At 33.8% G+C, this 21,015-nt stretch overlaps 1 protein-coding gene across 3 annotated transcripts in view; it reads right to left on the bottom strand.

The window, feature by feature from the left end:
* The window catches only part of LOC100165618 (kinesin-like protein CG14535), a 182,623-nt gene that overhangs the window by 2,652 nt on the left and 158,956 nt on the right, over positions 1–21,015 (bottom strand). For all 3 annotated transcript variants that reach the window (XM_029488026.1, XM_029488027.1, XM_008187594.3), the window contains 11 exons: positions 18,005–18,098; positions 11,012–11,209; positions 4,397–4,618; positions 3,594–3,732; positions 2,891–3,053; positions 1,924–2,725; positions 1,712–1,842; positions 1,504–1,630; positions 1,299–1,421; positions 946–1,190; positions 14–141 (listed from right to left, as the gene is read on the bottom strand). In XM_029488026.1, the coding sequence (XP_029343886.1) occupies positions 14–141; positions 946–1,190; positions 1,299–1,421; positions 1,504–1,630; positions 1,712–1,842; positions 1,924–2,725; positions 2,891–3,053; positions 3,594–3,732; positions 4,397–4,618; positions 11,012–11,209; positions 18,005–18,098 (2,372 nt within the window). The remainder of the gene's footprint in view (positions 1–13; positions 142–945; positions 1,191–1,298; positions 1,422–1,503; positions 1,631–1,711; positions 1,843–1,923; positions 2,726–2,890; positions 3,054–3,593; positions 3,733–4,396; positions 4,619–11,011; positions 11,210–18,004; positions 18,099–21,015) is intronic.

The raw sequence follows: 21,015 nt of genomic DNA, 5'->3' as shown, positions 1-21,015 counted from the left end.
ATGTGACACTCACACGTGTTTGAACGAGTGAAAACGACTGAGCGTGTGCAGTTCTCCGTAGTGCATCCACAGGTTACTAGTCAAATCATCGGTGCTCGTCAAATTCATTCGACAGTTATGACAAAATTGACTATTATCGTTCTGAAATAGGAACGTAAATTAACATTCAAAAAACCCGTTCCCCGTTCACATTGCACACTTCAGTTATACCTATATTATATGTATGCATAGGTACGGAGTGATCAATTTAACGAAAAATATTCATTTAGAAAACTATAAAGTTATACATAATTGTAAATTGTGACAAAACAACATTTAAAAAAAAAAATTTCTATCGATTTTTAAAAAAGGTACTTTTTTCATTGACAACATAATATAATTTAATAATCCAAAACAGACTATTATTCAGAGTATAGGTGCTTATTTCGATTTATAAAACAAAATTTTAAACAAGTATAGTTTATTACTAATAAATTATTAGTAATACCTGCACTATACTTAAAACTTATTGGTAGGTACCTATACTGGTATACCTATACTATAGGTATACCTATTTAAAGTTTAGACGAGCAGAATAGTGGACTAACGTTTTTCGGGGTACTCCTCAACACCTGTACCTTTACACTCCGCTCATCAAAACTTTGAACACTCATAAATCGTATAAGCTGCTCTTTCAAAATTCGATTTTTTGCATCGCGAAGTACCTACTCCAAAAAGATATTCTACTTTTAAATGAGAAATTAAAATTGCGTATATTACCGTTAAATTTTTTTTAAAATATAAAACTTAAAAAAATAAAAAATAACTTTTTTAGTTGTTTTCAAATATGTAAATAAAAATATTTTCAAAATAGTTGATATAGTTATTGAATTAATGAGAGCGTCTTTCGTTAAATAATTGATCATCCGATATACTACGTGTGATATAATATAAAAGCGTACTCACCAGCAAGTAAGCGGGTTCGCTGGCGATGCTGTTGTTATCAAAATCGTTCGACGGATGGGTGAAATCGTTATTCATGGACGGGCTTTCCGTGGTGCCGTTTTTGAAAACGTCTGACAGCGAGGCGGATTGCATGCGCGTAGGTAACGTGGACGAGTGGTTGAAATTGTTAGGAACGTGTTTGGGTACGCCAACTTTGCCGTTGTACAGCTCGTGTAATCGAGACAGTTGTTCGTATCGAAATTGATCTGAGGCGGGTACAGAGTACATTAGTTAGAAAAATTATTTTAACGTACCTCATAATAATTAATAATCGATATTGTTTAAAACATGTATTTTAAAGTTTGGGCGCATACCTTTTGACGATTTTTGTTCGTGTTGCGGCGCTGACTGAAGTCTGTGATGGTTGAATTGCCTAAAAGAATTGCCACCCGGTCTCGAAAACACTCTATCGAGATCGTTGGCGACCGACAGTGAGTCTACGAAAAAATAATAAAATGTCAAAAATTATTCACTAAAATTAAACATATGTTGGAGATGGTGGAAATTACAAGCGCATACCCGTAAATGTAGACACCACAGTCATATTTTCTTGACTGAGTATTCTCAACGGATGTTCTTCCTGATCGACTTCTGGCAACGGATTTTCCAGTTCTCCCATACAGAACGCGATGTCCTCTTCCGTCACCTTTATCGAACACGAACGATTTAGTAAACAAAATAATGTAATAACGTCGAATCAAGTGTGTGGTTTAGTGTTTTTTGGTACCTGTAAGCAACTGTCTTGAGTCGGAACGGGTTCGTCGAGTTCTTCGACTTCGACGATTTCCAGTTCGATTTCTTCGTCTTCTTCGTTGTATTCGTCAGAATTTGATCCACGGAGTCGTTCAATGGATACCACTAAAAAAAAGTACAAAATAAAAATGACGAATACGGGAGGTACCTATACAATATACATGTTATAATATTATAATATGTTACCTCTGCTGACTTGGTGGCTGTTTTCGATTATCGATCTGGTGGCCACGGACATCTGATCGCACTTGGGCTCGTCGTCGCCGTTTTCTTCTTGACCGCTGGCACGCCCTCTGGGGCCCAACTCGTCCGTTTTAAACGTCGTGTACTCTTTGGTCTCCGCCGCACGGTGTCTGTTCTGTTTGTCCGTAACCTGGTACACTTGATGTTCCACCCATTTTTTTATCATATTCTTCTTGTGGTAGTCCATGAACCCGTAAACGTTGGCGTGTTGGCTTCCGGCCCCGTGCATCGGCCCGTCTATCCACGTCTCGCCGGTAGTTTTCCCGTCGTCGTTCTTCGACATCAACAGCGCCCGGGCGCCGTGCGCCCGGCTCTTGGATATGCGCGGCCCGTCGATCCACCTCTCCTCGGGCCGCTCTTTCCGAACCGACGAAGTCCGCGGATTTCGAACCGGCGAAGACCGTGCGCTGCACACGCCGTTGGGTTTGGCAGCCGCCTTGGCCGCGGGCGCTCTGGCCGCGGTGCTGATTGGCACCGACCGCTGTGGCGACGACGGCGTCGACTTGCTCTGTCCGGGTTCCCGGAGCAATTTGTTCAACGGGTGACAGCGGTTTTCCACCGCCGACAGGCTGGGTATATGGACGGGAGGGTGTTCACCGTCCGTCTCCTCGCTGGGCCCGACGTAGATCACCGTGTCGGCCGACTGTTCGCTGCTGGAAGGTTCCACTTCGGTCGACCCCACGCCGTTTTGAATTTTTGGATCGGTATCCCCAGAAGTTCCGCAGCCGCTGGCCACGCCGACAAACTAAAAAAAAAACCCAAGATTTTCAACGTTAATTACAGTAATTATATATTATATAAGGTAGTCGATGTTGAGCTACTCTGCAAATGATATTCGTAAAAAAAAAATTAATCTACCTTTATTCGTATTAATATATTATTATTAAATTATACGTATAGGTATAGGTACCTTAAACCGCCGTCTGCGCATCCGATGTATCCGGGAAGCCAGCTGTACGGCGGACAAAGTTTCCGTGTACTGTTGAGCGGCTGGCGATACGTGAGCGACCATTGCCGCGTGGCACGTCAGCGAGTTCAAACACTCTTTCAAGAGTTGAGTGAGTTTTTGTTCTCTATAAACACGAAACGAAACAAAAATAAATATTTCATTCGTTAACTGTATGCCGGTAGCCGGTAGCTTATATTATATTCTGAGTGGGTTTATGCACAATAAAAACGTCTCGACCCTTTAAAGTTTAAGGTAAGGCCCTGTGTTTCTGATTTAGAACGAATACATATAAAAGCCCGTATATATGAAATAAACGCACACTATATGAGGGTTTATCCGGAGGGGAAATCTTGCCATGGATTTCACTCTAATAGCCTAATATCTTAGCGAAACTTTCGTCACCCCGCCGACCTTATAATATGAAACCACCACGTGACGTACGCCTTTTATTATTATCGAACTGCCGTCCACCCTCGGAGGCAATATCTCACTTATATTAGGATTTTGGGATATAATATATTATATCTTCGGGGACGATGTTTTGTTATTATATTTTTGTCTCCCACGTATTATATACAGGCTAAGCCTCCAGCCAGAAAGTTATGATTTTAAATATAACAGAATAGACCGCGTAAAACCACGCGATTTTTGGGTTACCACAAACCTGTGTGGTAGATGTTTTTGACCGTTAAATATGGCCAGCAGTACGTTTCCCAAACCGGAAAGTGTCAATCCGCCTGAAGACTTGCTTCTTTCGCAACTACCTAAATCCAAAAGATGCAACCGACTTCGACCTCCAGCAACTATAAATTAATAAATGTATTTTAATACAGGTAATAGTTTAAGAACATGTTTATAAAAAAAATATAACACAAACCACCAAATTTAATATAAATATTATATTTAGACGGTGCGGCTTTGAAATACAATTTAGTTTTATACTTGTAGGTATGCATATTGTTTTAATATGTTTTCTTCATCCCAAAATCATAAAGAAACCAAAAATTAAAATGTTTGTACAATGTAAGTACCTATATATAAGTATCATCTCAATTTTTAATGAAATAACTTTTTTAAGAACTTGACCAAAGCAAAAGTTACACAAAACAGATTTAATATTATGTTATTTAATTTAAAAATAGTTTTCATGAAAAAAGTTACTAAATTTTTTTGCCGTGTATAAAAAGTACGTACATTCTAATCATTATAAGCGTGATTTCGTTGTAAAATCATATTGGTATATAGCAGGCGTTTACTACATTTAAAATATATTTGTCAAATCTCGCAGAATAAAATCCTTCATAAACGATTCGCTTAAGACAGTATGTGTTTAAACAACTATAAAACCACAACTTGATAATTGTTTTTTAAAAAATCAACAGATAGTCTTTTGTATTTATTTTTTTTCATATCAACACAATATAATGATTTCTTGAGAAAAAAAATTATTTATAATATCATCGTTACCTGCAGACGAACCGGTCGGTACGGTGTATTGGTAAACGTTTAAAGTGTACAACATGTGTGACTCTGGGGAGGAATTCCGCACATTGAGCGCCACGTCCAAATAGTACGCAGCTTTCTCTATGGTCTGCGCTCGCAACTCGCTGTAGTGTTGCATCGGTGTGCCCAACACGGGGTCCTCACCCCTTAAGTACACTCCAGGGCCTGGCAAATTGTCTTCGCCGTCTGTAAATTTCATTATTATTATTATTTTTTTTAACATTTATTCAGTCACGAGCGAAACGTAGGTGGTATAGCATTATAATATAGTGTATGATAATAATAATGTCATATATCCGATATGAATGCGGTCTCTCCCCAATTATTATTATTATTATGTTGTAAACTCGTACGAGTCACGAACCCCGGACCCGTACACTGTCACGTACTGTGTATTACCATATTCGTTTTCGTTCGGAAAAAGTTTAAAGATATTATGGAAGACGTATAACATATGTACTATATCCTCACTAATATACATTAAAAATAATGCACACACACATACACGTGTGTGTGTGTGTGTTCTCACACGTATATAAATACATAAATCGTATACATACATTCACTTCGTATACAATTTTTGGGGCTTACTCAATATAATAAAAATGCAAAAAATATTCGTAAACTATACAATGGTAATGGACTTTTACTTTTCTACATTTTTGAATGACTATACTGTTTGTATAAAATATATTTTTATCTATTAAGTTATTTCTAAAAATAACATAGCGGTATTGACTACTGACTGTAGTGTTATTGAAATATTATATAATATATGCATTGAGTTAAAAATGATTATAAACTTATTGGTAAGATTGATTGAGTGAATGAAGACGTAATATACGTATTCAAATTTCAAATTCATATTATATTATTTTAAAATTGGTTCTATCCAGCAATTAAAAATATATAAGAAATAAAATCTCAAATTTTCCCCGTGTATTTATAGTCTTCTTATTTAAGTATTAATATTTATTACGTGCGCGCAAAAAAAAACATTAAATAATTAATTTTTATGATTTTATTTCATTTTTAATTAAACGGCGTGGATAGCTTTATGTTATAGAAATTTAAATATTAATTGGATTTTGATAGGGTTCATTTTATTATAGTGCTCGCATAACTTATTTACACGTTATTATGCCGTTTTATTAGTAGGCATAATATACCTACCGCTGTGAAATAAAATATAAAAAATGTTGTCACTTTTGTACAGCCGCTTTAATAATAATATATAATAAGTAAACAGTGGGATAATTAAAAAAAAAGGCATTTCTTGACTCTGCATAATACTATATTAGTCTTGGGGTAAAAAATAACAAGGCGGGCTAAGGGTTGAAAACTATATGATATACGCACATTTATTATTATTATATTGAAACGAGGCCGGCGGCCTAATCAAAAGTCGCGCTCCGCTGCGAGTAAATGGGGTTTCGAGATTTGTTGTCGTCACCGCCGTTTATTATTATATTACATAATGATAATAATGTATCATATGACGTGTTATACGTCATATGTATATGTATAGGTAGGTAGATATCATAATTATGTTCAGCGAGTTTCAGCAGATTTCGGTGCACGCGCGCTTAATGAAAACAACGCGAGAATATTATCTCATTAGCGGCACATTAACGGGCCGAGCGTGTAAGTTCGCGCGGGCAAAAGGGCACAGGTATTAACTGTGCAGGGTGAGTAGGAGGGCCTCCGACGAAAGTGTGTGCCTAGACGAAGACGAAATACTCGAGAGACCGCAAAACGTCATATTATTGTTTTAAATTGCTTATTAAAAAAAAATATTATATACATATGTTTTATTTTTAAGAGTACTTATACCTGTGTTTCAAGAGGAAGTATAATAGGTATAATATGACGTGTTGATGTCCCCGTCTTACTAATGATGCACAACATACTATTATCCTGGCACATTTTTTTCATACATTCAAAGTGATCCAGTTTGTGTAGGCACTCTGCTATTTTTATTTTTTTTTAATATCATAGTAGCAATTGACGACATCACCGGACTTGTATGGTAATACAATTTTAAAGTAAGAATATTATTCAAAACCAGTATAGCGCGTATACGTTTTTAAAAAAAAATATTTTTTGAATTTTTTTACAACTTGTTATAAAAATCTAAATATTAAAAAAATCCTACATGTTGCCTAAATAATATTTTTACACTTAACCTTTAAAATTTATGACAATAATTACTCTAATATTTAATAACAACTTACTAAAACGGATCCTTGTCAGAACGTACCTCTCAATTTGTTATTAGGTACACAAAATCCGTAATAGTTAGATTGAGACCACGAATTAAGATATACAGGATACGGAATAAAACCTTATAAGTTGATGACTTAAGTTTCTTAAGATTTCCGACTCATTTCGATGGGTAATCGACGGTGGATAGTTTTGGTACTATTCATGAATTAGGATGGATATACATTATACATATTATATCGACCGTGATTGATCAATAGAACACTGTGAGAGCGCTGATCTAGTTTAATTTGAAATAAGAACATTTAAACTCAAATTAACATTGATAGCGAGATATCGTTCCATATCCTGTATATCTTAATTCGTGACTGAGACAATACAATATTTTGCGTCACTTAAGAGATTATGGATGTAAGTACTGCCGCTTCAACCACTGATTAAGACACGTAGGTGCACATTTAATTAAAATAAAGAAAAATGAATTATAAGATAAAGTTTTTTTTTTTAAGTTACCTAATATTGGGGGGGGGGGGAGACTTCACCCTGTCCCAACCATAACCCCCCTTACCATTAAGACGCCTCTGTGACTATATTATTATTAAAACGGTCGGGGCAGAGTGTGTAGAGGCGATTCACGCGAAAAGGAGGATTTTTCAAAGGGCCTTTGGAACACGTAGGTGCCTACATAATAATATTATTATACACCGGCGGCGTAGCAGCTGCAGTGAGTTCGCGTTAAATCAAGATTAATACACGCCGTTCGGTCACGTCGAGTCTGTCTGCCGCGGAGGCTCACTGCGCACACGGAAACTTTTTAATAAAAACGTCTCGTCCGCGCCGTGTTCGCATTCATCGCCGTCGTATTCGTCGCCGCCGCCGCGACGTCTGTCGACGCGACAAAGTAAGATTATTATTTATTTGCAGCTCGCACATCGCGGCTTATTTATAATCCTCTCGCCCGCGACCGGACCGCTTTTCGTCGTGTACCCACCATAGTCGTATTACGCGCAGTGTTGTTATTATTATTATGCGCACCGTACGAGGTGCTACAAACAGCTGCTGTCGTGTGCTCGTGTAATAATATTATGATATATTATATGCGACGACGGTCGGCGGCGTGACGATGTGTCTCGCGGGCGAGGTGATGACGAGGTGGTGGAGCCGCATGGCGACGAGCGCGGGGTGCAGGCGCTAATCAAAAGCGATGGACCTCCGACACGTACCTACCTACATATAGGTATAATATTGCATTAGAGTACGCGAAGAAACTCGGTTAAAAGTCCTCCCGGACTGTTTGAATATTATGCGCTCGTGTTTGGTGCGTGCGTGTACCATCAGTGCGTATGTAGAAACTTTCAGATTTCGCGCCGCAGAGTCGCGTATAATATAATATTGTGCGAGTATATCTATATAATAATATATATATTATTTCACACGAGGGCGGCGGCGCCTTCGTCAATATCTCATTACGCGGCGTGCGTGTGTGTTCTGTACAGGGTGGCCCGCGTGGCTTTCCGGTTTTCCCGCGCGTCGTTCAAGTACCTACGGGAAAACACCGCGACTGTGCCGACCCACTCTGTACGCACACCACTCTCCGCGGGTATAACCCATATTATTATTATTATATAAGCTATATGCGGACCATGCGCCATATGAGACCGATCGAGACTTTCCACGAGTTTGATGCACACACCCAGCATGTATAATTTATCAATACCTACGCGATACGTATCTCGCACGAGTATATTATTATTACCATCATATTATACGATCGCCGCTGGCACGTGAGAAGTCCGCCGCCGCCGCCGTCGTCACTGCACCGCTCATACACACACACACACGCATATATTTTGCCTACCCGCATAATACGCAATACCAAAACTGCTGGCTGTAGGTAGATTCTGCAGTATCTGTACGATCGTTATTCGCGAGATCTGACTGCGACTTGGCTGCAGCACAGCCCCGCGACGCTGCGGAAACCGGTTCACGCGAGAGTTCATATTATAATAATAAGAAAGAGACAGGAATTTTAAGTTTGCACGTCGTATGATATTATAATATAATATAGCCATTGAATAGACAGCGTACAAAATGGGGACGTTTGTCGGTGTATGATTTGTTCTTAAGAAAAAAAAATACGATATATTTTGCACGTTTGAGCATATTTCGATGATTAAAAAATATTTAGCCCGTTCTACATATTATTTTACAATATTATAATAAATATTGCGTATTATAATTATTATCATAATTGTCTATGAGAAAATCACTTTATTGTTCATTTTCCGAGTTAGAATTTTTTTTCGTCTTTGTAGGAAAAAAAATTACGATACATTTAATAATAGATATCATTCAATATAACTTGTTTGATCTTATATTTGTAACATTCGTTAATTGTTGTTCTGCTCGAATGATACATAGGTAATAGGTATATAAGTTCTAGGAGGGATTGTTTTGAAAGTTACCAATCAGTATAAAACATTTTTTCGTTTTATTAAAACGAGACTCTTTGATGTATTTATACGTACAAAATATAATCTATAGATCAATAGTAAGAAACGTAAACAATAATAAAACTATAATATATTATTATAAATAATTATTACATCAATATTTTGAGGGATACTGATTGTTTTCATATATATAATAATATAATAGTATAACTTGTAAGTAGAATTAACATAATATAACAATGTAAATTAAAATCACGGTGGTAATGAAAAAAGCGTATACATTTTTGTTTTCTTTAATTCATAAAATAACGCACATAGCACACTACGGTACTCTGCGCGTATTGCTTTTTGTGTCATCCCAGTTATTCAAATTCCTGTGAATGTTTCAAAATTTCTTGAAATCACTTCTACGATCTCAAACGCATATGCGGACTATATAGTAATGTTTAAATGTTATACATTATTATATTATTCGGTTTGCAGAGACAAACTGCCGTTTTGGAGCACCTATCGATTTCGGTAATAAAAACACAATGGCTTCTATTATGTTTTCTCATTTAAATTATTTCAGTACCTACTCCAGACACATAATATCATATTATTATATTGTATAAAATGTTATTAAACAGGCATTGCAGGCACGAATGGATACCTGCAACGGCAGTCGCGTGTTCAGAGTACGTTTAACGTCATAAAAAAATAAATATATTTTTATGTATATCACTATATAGGTATTGTAATTATTATACTTTCGAGAGACTTTGCTGGTTTGTAAATAAATTTGCGGGAATAACTAATTACCTATTCGTCTAGAATAATAAAATTAAGTTGATGAACAACTTTTTTTTGTTGTTGTTAAGTACGTGTGTGTGTATATTACGCTTCAACACTGTGCATTACTTAAATAATTTATTGCCGAGACAGCGTTCGTGACATTTTGTAATTCAAAAGTTTTCGATGGCGTTATAGTGATGGATTGAAATGTATACAGATTGTGCGTATTAGCGGTGGAGGTGGAAAAAGGATTGAAAAAAAAACAAACAGAGTTGATTTACCCGCCGGGACTCTGATGTTTTCTTTAAACCAAACCTAATATATAATACGTATATATATTATAAATTATACAGGGTGGGCGTTTTGAACTATAAAAACCCGTATCGACGTATAAATCGTATAATATTCAAATGGCAGTCAAAACGACTGCGGCGAAAAGCTTATCTCGCGGAAAACGCTTAAAAAAAGGGCGTAAATCCGTGTTACTTCTTTTCCCCCATCGCGCTCTTTAACGTAAGGATTACTATTTCTTTTTTTTTTCAGGCTGTTTTCAACAGTTTTTATCCCTAACCCGAAATTTTTAAACAACCTTTGCCATTTCTATATCGGCAGCCACGGTGGCGTCCCCTCTGAACGCCATCTGAGCGATAAAAAAAAAAAAGAAACACCGACTCTACCCCTCCTGTACACGCGCATCACGCTTATATAATATTTATATATATACATACACATACATGGTATACGCGGTATCCGCGGTATAATACCATTTACCGATAATCCAGACATTAAAATTCTGTGGGATTTTTACCGTCGCGGGATTGGATTTAACGTGTGCATGCTCGTATATATATAGGTACATTATACACGACGCACGTTGCAAGAGCTTAATATGTACATATATATATATATATATACAATGTGGCCCTGTCGTTTTAAGGGTTCCGGCGCGCGCGATGTTATCGCTTGCGGACCGAGAGGAGGTTTTCTAAAGTCTAAATGGGCCCTGTATTTAGTACACAATATTATAGGAAACCATACGTAGGGGTGTTTGTGTGTGTGTGTGAGGTTAGTATATATGGTATACAATATACATATATATATATATATATATATATATAAGTGTAATTACCGTTGGATTGGCCGGCCAGCAGGTCTTTAACGGGACTTGCGGGTCCGGACACTTCTACGGCGGACACACGGACTGAAAAACGCGCACCGGTCCTCGCCTTCTGCTCCTGTATGCCTTTGAAAAGCCACGATATGGCGCATGGTATGATCCCGTACGTTTGTGGGTCTTCCGGCGATCCGATCATTGTATACGTTTTACCTGCAACAAAATTTAATCGATTATGTATATACAAAATATGCTATTCTATATAGGTTAGGTTTGTACATTATGTACATTATGTATATAATATATTGAAACGTATTGTTTTGCATATATGACGTAGCTATTTAAAGCCGGTTTATATCGTCATAATTCCTTACTATACATATAGATACTTTTACGTTCTTCTTAGGTATATTGGATATTGATCAATATTGAAATATTAAAATTCACGCGAAACGTCTCGAGGAAAAAAAATTCTGATAGACTCAATCTTATAGGTATACCTCATAAATTGATATAATATACAATAACGCGTATTAAAATATTATTATTTTAAATGTTAACTAAACACGGAGGAGAACATTGTAGGTATAAGCTTATCCATCGAATAAGATCTCGGATATTGAATCCATGTTTTTTGTATGCATGTTACATTGTTACTATATAATACCTATATTAAATATTTTATATTATACACCAGTCATAATAAATACTGTGTAATTTTCATCTTTATTCATATTTCATAATTATTATATACAATCATAAATCAACTGAAATTTGATCAATTACCATTCAAATGTATTTCAATACGCTTATTTAAAACTTGAATATTCAATAGGTATAGAGTATAGTTAATTAAATTGGACTGAAAACTAACTGTCAACTACATAGTTTCTGGCGTGTTCATATTAAGCACACGTTTATGCTTTCCTATAGTAGTTGTATTAAAGCGAATATTATAATATGTAATTATTATGTATAAGTAGTTAAAAGAAAAGGAGTTTTTAAAATAAAAAAATTAAAGTTATTTTATATGTTAAAATGTTAAATATATAGGTATAGGATTGTATTGTAAGAGTTGAGATTGCTAGTTTGCGTGCTTGATTGTATATAGGTAGTACCTATGTGATATTTCAATGATATACTAAATTAAAAGGCGAATTAATTATTCATATTATTGTTTGTAATTATATCCTTTGACTCGTGTAATTTTATTCAAAGGTTTCAATAATTATAGTGCTCCGGAAAATTGCGATAATATATGTAGTTAACATAAATAAAATATATTATTATTTCAATAAAGATGGTCTAATATAAATATGACGTATAATAACAATAGCTTGCAGTAAGACACCTAATTTGATTTTCAAAATATTTCAGTTATCAACGACGAGAGCTCTCGAGGGGGAAAGTGTATAATATTGCATTAGTGCGCTTAAAACTGTTTTAAAAGACAAACGTCAAACAACACTGTCATTTATCAGTTTCGCCAAAAGCTGTTTCAAAACAAAGTTTTCTCGGTAACTACGATGGTGGCAGTGGCGGTGGTAGTGGTTTCATTACTATTTAGAAGGGTACCGGCTGACGGACTGTTTGCCGCAAATGCCGTTTATAGCATTTCGGTTGTTTGCCGCCAACTAAGCTTTCCACCTCCTGCTCCTTCAGCGATGAGCTGCTTTTGCAGAATCGTTCTTCACTACCCAAAAACCGTTTAAATCCAACAAAATGATCGTACCCTCGGGCTCTGGCCAAATATTGTCCCGAGTTTACATGGAATTTACGAGTTGTAGTAGGTCTGGGTCAAAATTAGATTGGTTTTTCCACTCGTGACATTAAGGTTTTATTTATACTGTGTACTATTGTTATGTTGTTGAGTGCTTTTACTTCAAAAGCCGAAGTAGTTATAAATTAACTACATATTAATATCATTACGTTACATATTTTGTGCGTGTGCAGATAAGCATTCAATATTTTTTTTAAATTTGAAAGAGTTGTGAACTATTGAAATAAAAAAATGTTCGGCATAACTCGAAATTACGTCCAAATCATTTGAACGGTGATTCAACTATACTCATTCGAGACAGTTCAAACATAATAATATGATAAGACGAAAATACATATTTCGTATTCTATTGTGTACCACTTACTTATTTTAATTCACAGTGAAAATCGAAGCAAATATTTTCAAAAATAAATTAGATTTTGCTATTTTATTTCTGCAGTCAACGTTGCGTATTATTGTCGTGCGATTGATATCTCATCGTCTACCAGTTTATCACACACGGTTCATTACACATCACATGCCGATCATTTATAAACTTATATAACCTTCCCGCCCGTTTGTTATTGCTTGCTCGCACACGTTATACAATAGTGGCTATTCGTTTATGGATATATCGTTTCTGCTGTCATATACAAAGTCTGCAGAATTATGTTATATATTTATCACGACGCGTACAACTATTACGCATCGCAGAGTTTTGCGCAAAGTTCAAACACGCGGTTTTAAACATTGTGCAAAATTAAAACTATATTTTACTAGGTACCCACCTACGAAGATGAAGTATCATCAACAGGAAATGTTATGTCTTTATTCCCGTACCTACACAGTGGCTTGGCCGGCAGTTGGGTTTTTTTGGTGTTGAGACGCCTCCCCCCGCATGCCACCCAAAGGTCGAATTTATGCAAAACATATAGATAATAATTATTATTATTTAATGAACACCTTGAACGTATACAAAAAAATATGTTACTAAATATATGGTTCTGTATCATAGATTAATATGACTACAAAGGAGAGTATGTGAACCTACTTCAAGTTAAATTTAAATTTAAACTTAAAACAACCAGCTAAAAAAAATTCTGTATAAACGCCCGTACTTACAATATCATTGGAAATGTCTAGCTAGGGAAGTGCCCGGAACCGGAACCGGTGAAACATCATCATATAATTATGTATTTAAAAAATGCTTAATAGTATCTATATAATAATTATATTAATTTGTAACATATCACATACGCGCGGCGACAGTGGACACTGAACAGCATAATGCAAAATATATTGTACGGATGATTGACGGCGATCCGATCGGAATGTTGACAACGACAGTGACAGACCGTTTATGGGATAAAGTCGGCCGGGGATGGCGACCTGACGAATAGATTATAATTTATAATATTCTATGGAATTCATGATTTAAGCGTCAAAAATATAAAAAAATACGTACGCCTTTTGCACCAATATAAAATAATATCTATAAAAAATAATATGAATATTAAGTATAAAATCAATGATAATATAGGTATATAAAAGTAAAAATTCATATTACTACGTGTCGTTAACACGTACCTACATCATTTTTTAAAAATATTTTATTACCAAGTACCTATATAGCTACTACCAAGAATAATAAATATAAAGTAAGAAATAATTACTAAAAATAATATTAACTTATTCGTTTTTACATATATTAATAAACTTCTAAATCATTAATATCGTTAATTAAGATTGGATTTTTGAACGAGAGTACGATCCAGCGATAAGTACATTTAATATTTTAATATCTGCAGGAATCTTACCCAGGTAAAAAACAATGGTAAATACTTGGGGTTTTGGTACTTTTATACGATACTACTTAATATGTTTTATCTCCTCCTTATCACGTTTTGGCGCTCATTATTTAAAAAAAAAAAAAAAAACGTGCATGATAAAAATCTGAGGCTTCGTTTATAAATTTGAAACCCACCATCTGTACTTACGATAGTTGCATCGTTGAAAGATACACGGTCACGAGTTACGGCGCAGTATACATGTAGGTATATCAAATAATACGTGACCGTCGTCGACGCGTTGATTACGTATTCGCTACTAGTATACGCGTATTAAAGGTCCTATATGGTGCAGCTAAGCTATAGCGTATTAAACATAAATGTAATATACATAGAAGCTATATACAGGGTGATTATTTGATACGGTAAGCACACATATTTTCAAATGAGATAAACTTTTTTTTTGAAATTACGTTTTTTGGACAATATAATAAAATTGCAACCTTAAAAATTTTTCCATCCATGACGGGTACTAAAATATTAATTCCTCCTTCCTTTAAATTAAATATTGGGTAATTATTGACATTTTTTTTTTATTAATAGAGTATATTATTATTTTAGTATTTTACAATTATTGGTACCTATCAAATTACTTTTTTTGTGCTAATAGCAGTGTAATAATATCATAGGATTCATATTGGTAATATTGATGTACGCATTTTGTATCCCACGATTTATCAACAAAACAAAGTATTTTTCGATAGGTTGTAGATGTCTTGTACATACGAAAAAATTAAAAAATAAGATGAAAATAGTAAGTATTTAATAACATGTATTTATAGGTGTGCGATCAATGTGAAATTTTACCGTCCCTAATATGTTTGTCGATACCTAATGCCTTTTTCTATATACATACGTCAAACATATCATTATATATTTAAATTATTTAATGGTAAACTACACCCATGGTCTGAACCAGATTAGGTATCTAATCTAATTTACTAAAACTATCGATGTACCTATATAAAATATAAAGGCACGTGAGTAGTTTTTTATGTAATTAATTGTATCGTTTAAAATTTATTGAAAAAGTAATTGTGGCAATGTCAGATGTGTATGTCGTTTTCATATTATATAGGTACAACCTTAAATAATATTCAAAAAACATTTTCAAAAACGTTATAATAGGTATAGTTATTAAGTTATCACCCTGTATAGTGAATGAATTAGATACAGATACAGATAGATTGATACAATATAGCGCATTCAAACGAATTGTGTATATCGCACCGGGCTCGGTCGAGAGGTAGTTATAGTCTGCCGGCGTGGCGTCTTGTTAAAGTTTATATCGTAGACACGAGTTTGGAATGCGCAAAACAAACGGCGAGGCGGGAGGCGGCGGTAAGGTATAATGAAGTTTGCTCGGAGACGGTTTGTATAATATAATACATATTATATATTATAATATAACAATCAGTGAACTTTGACGAAACTTGCCACCGCGCGTAAATAAGTCAACGGTCGCCCGCGGATACCGCAATAATAATAATCATAATAATAGTGATAGTAATAATAATCATAATAATAATGTAATAATATATACGACGCTCGTCGTCGGTGTGGCCGCGGAAGCAGCCGCCTGTTGAATTTTAAACGAAATATATTATAATATACCCTCTGCGCTTCCGCTCTGCCTGCCAACCGTGCAAAATTGTGTGGCGTATTATGGGTCTATGGACTTTGCGCGCGGTCGGTGTGCGTTCACACCCATAAAGTTGTGCATCAGGTACGTATAATAATATTATATAAACACGACGATATCTGCCCAACTTATTGCGTTTCGTTAATAGGTATGGAACGTGTCGCAAAGTAGGTACATCCACTACACAATATAAACGTCGTCCAACCGCTTACACACACACACTGTACATACCAGTGAAACGAGAAGACAATATTATAATATTGTTATAAGTATGCAAAGCAAATGCGGTACTTGTTTCAAAGTCATCATTCCGATCGTGGGTTTCGAAGAGGATAAAATATTTTGTATGGATGATTATTATAATCGTATAATACACGGAAGGAGGAAATCGCTAGGCGTTTTCGATTGCCGAGAGCGGGTTGCAGAAGCGAGGGTGGTTCTACATGCTATATTATGTATTATTATCCTCAACATCATCATCATCAACATCATCTGTATTCTGCGCACCTCGCGAGGATGTCATTCCAAAATTATATTCGATGGATAATTCGAATAATGGCGTGGAGACTAAATAAAAATATTATGTAATCACAGCGTCAATTATATTATGGATATCGTAATTTAAATTCATCATAAACCCCGCACGTGTTCATTTCTATGCGAACGATTGGGTTTAAAATTTTAAATTCTGGTATTTTTCGAAAAACATTATAAATAAAGCGCTCGATAAACAGCCATATTATTACAGTGGTTCTATAGGTAAGTATAGTGAAATATTATAAAAATACGCTTCGCGCGTTAATCATAGGCAATTTCGTAAAAATCGAATAAATTCTTCTACCTATATACCTACTGCTGCAGGTCAATAAACAGCAATAATCAGTAGCTTTTAAACACGTAGGTACTTTGTATAACCAGCGCTGGTATATTATATAGCGCTATATAATATAGTCTATAGAATAACAATAAAGTATTTTAAGTAATAATATTTTAGATTAGACTATAAGTAATAATATTTTAGTTAGAAGTATAAGTAATAATATATGTAACTAAAATTGTTGAAAAAACTGGGATATAAGCAACATATTTTTTTGCTTAAAAGTTTAAACATTAAAAGTATTGTTAAAAAAACAAAAATGTACACGATAATAGGTATTTAATTATAACTACAATTACATATATTATATATAATAGGTATGTCATATAATATAAAATATTCAAAGAGAAAAAAAAGGAAATATCAATCATCTGAATATATTAATCTGATTATACGAATACCCCCCTATTATTTCAATTAGGCGGGGATAATTGAAATTATTATACAATATACGTTATAATATATTGAACCAAAATGGTTGGTATTTCAATTTGTGAATAATATAATAACATATTAAAAAGGTAATGGATTTTTAGCTAAATAAAACTTTCATTTTCTCATTAACATATTATCATATGATTTATACTTCCGTTTTTAATTATACTATCCGCGTTATTGTAATTTAAACGGAAAATATTATATTTTTTTCCTCATTGACATGTGTGACGCTATTGTTATTATTAATAATAATTTATCTTCCATTTAAATTGCACTCGTCACTGCTCGTAATTATTTAACTAACAAACTACATTCTATCATTTAAATGTAGATGGACGTTTGTAACCATTATAGTTCAATTTTAAATGATGAATCGATCATCAATTTTGATTCTATTATTTTAATTAGTGGGGATTTTCATGATAAATATAATATATAGACTTACCTAGATTTTGGTGGCCAAAACAGAATACAGATCCATCGGTTCCATGAATGACAGCATGTATGACGTCCATCAATGTAGCACTGCACACGTCCACCTGCCGAATATTAATGTTTTTTTTAATTTTAAAGCATTAAACATAATATTTCATCAAAACTATTCTAATTGTGGCTCTGTAAATAAACTTATATGACAATTCTTTTTTTTTTTAACTTTATTTTAAAAACAAACAACCCGCAATTTATTTATTACAATAAGCTTGTATGCAGAATATATATATTATGAAATGAAACACGTGAGAAGAGTAGCCACCCAATGACAACACTTTACTTGGGGATTAAAAAATTCATACACGGAATGTCCTACGTTAATGATTAAATCAAAAAGATTAATAGTTCTGTGCAATAATTATGTAATTATATAAAACATTTTTTAATTAACACCAATATTTTTAGTTATGGTGTTGCAGTACCGACGTAGGGCGTACCTACCAACATATATATAAATTATAAACTTAAAGCTAAATCGAAATTCAGATTAAATTTGATATATTATGTTACTATTTTATTGGTAATAAAAATATATCAAATTTATTGATCAGCATCGTTGAAAATAATGGATGTCAACATTGTCAGGGGTATTTAATCATCATAATCACTACAACCATATTAATATAATACCTATTATATAGGTACTAAGTAGGTAACAAAAAAAAGGTTCTGTTTAAAAAAAAAATTAAATAAGGGTTCCTGTAAACAAAAATAAAAAATTAGAAAAAGACGAGCATTGAAGTATATATGTATATATATAAATATAACGCGTATTCATAACATTATTAATGGCTTTCACTCTTCAACAAATATTTACTAAAAACTGAACGTTTATATGCAAACTCTTATAAGCGGTATTACGCAAACACGATGCGTCTATAATACGTATGGCCTTATAATATACATTATATAAATATGTGTATATATTGCCATAGAGCGAGTATAGTATTATACAATATATACCACCACGGAAATATCGCTTAAAACGATACTTAAGGGACGTGCAATTTTTCTCATGTCAAATCCAGTAGGTACATAATATATAAAATAACGCCAATATAACGGCGTACACATATATTATTATAATATACAGAGTACGAAATTTTATCGATGCAAAAAATATAACACGTCGCCACTAAACATACGCCTATACTAAATAACGTATCGACTTCGTATCTTGAATTATATACGTCGTGCTTTGTTCCTTGGTTTTAATCATTTCGTACCGCATTACCGCAAATAATAATATAATAAGTAATAGTTAATAAACATCTAACGAGTCCTATATAATATATTTCGTTGTTACGTCTTGTTATATTGTTTCGGCAATTGATATTTTGTAGGGCACGAGTTCGTACGAAAAAATATTTTTGTGAATCACACTATGCTTCATTTATCGTTTAGAAATTAAATATTATAAATGGTCTTTACTCTTTTTACAAGATGAATTTTATAATATAACTACCTATATCGTATGACTGTGGTATATTGTGCCTATGTGGTATGATTATTAAATAATACATATTATAATTTCGTTTTTTGTATTTATCTACCTATTACTAACTGTTAATCGTTTGTATTTCAATAGCATATTAAAGAATTTAGTGAATTATTCATCTGGTTGGTTTGACATTAACCATGGTTTAACAAACAACCAATATTGGTTGGTTTAAAAATCCAACTAGAAACTTACTAGGGTTAAAACCAAAGTTAACATAAAAAATTTAATAACTCATACAAAAAAAAACAAACAATAATGATTCCGTGATTACAAGACGTAAAGGGCAGTAGATGTGTCAACATAATATTATTATGCGCACGTACACATAATAGGGCTCATTATACATCATGCGAACCTCCTAAGTGAACGGACATGTTACTTGTACTGCCGTGCTACTGGTAAAATCAGAAACTACAAAAATCAACTTTTTGGGAAAATTTAATTTTGTATTTTTGTTTTTTTTCCAAATTAATTAAATATTTCAAGTTTGTAAAGAAGTTGCTGAAGTAGAAGGAAAATTATGACATACATTTAAAAAAACTATTTATTTTGAGGTAAATAAATTGATTTGAAGTTATTGCTTTTCTCCCTAGCATTATAGACATACACACATTTTAAATACTAGTGTACATTGTTTTTTTTTTTTTTTTAATTTATTTAAGCATATTTACAATCTATATAATTTGTACAATAAGTAAATTTGATAACATAGGTAATAGTAAAATGACTTGAATGTCTTGAGGGGGAAAACCTTCCATCAACAGTACCTCCTATTTAATTTGATGGGTTCATATAATATGGAGACCGTTAGGCAAGAGCGTTTCTTGGCCATTTTCTTTTTAACCTCCTCGGAGGATTGTTGGGGATGGTATTATAGAGGACATGCGGGAAATTGGAGGGATTTGGTTCGAGTGCAGTTTGGAGTGAAACTTTTTGTAATGACGAGTTGCTATTTCGTTGACTGTTGGGATTTGGAGATCTTTATGTAATGCGTCGTTGGTCATATACCATGGGGCTCCAGTTATTTGTCTAGTGTGCATTGTTAGGATCATTAATATAATTTAGCATTGTTAATAAAAAACCCATAAAAATAATAAATAAAAAATATATTTTTTTATGAACCTTTACTTGAATATTGTTTTATAAATCGCTTCATGATAACTAAATTATTATCTATATTATATCATTAAATGTTGCAAGACATATAACAACTGTTATGGTAGAATTTCTAGAAGAAAATGCAGTAAATCGAATTAAACGTTTTGAGTTGTAACTGCATGAACGAAATAACGCATTAACTGTAGTGTACCTACATGCTATTATAGTATTAGCCGCAAGAATTGCTTTTTACTGTAATTTCCTCAGGAAATGTACGATTTCTGTAAATGTCATGACATATATTTTAAAATCACATTTTTGATTTTTACATATTATGATGTCATTTTTTCTGTATTATTTTACTC

Source organism: Acyrthosiphon pisum, chromosome A1, assembly GCF_005508785.2.
Source record: "Acyrthosiphon pisum isolate AL4f chromosome A1, pea_aphid_22Mar2018_4r6ur, whole genome shotgun sequence".
NCBI classification, from domain to species: Eukaryota; Metazoa; Arthropoda; class Insecta; order Hemiptera; family Aphididae; genus Acyrthosiphon; species Acyrthosiphon pisum.
The sequence above is the reverse complement of the archived record's forward strand: the minus strand, read 5'-3'. Positions and strand labels throughout refer to the sequence as shown.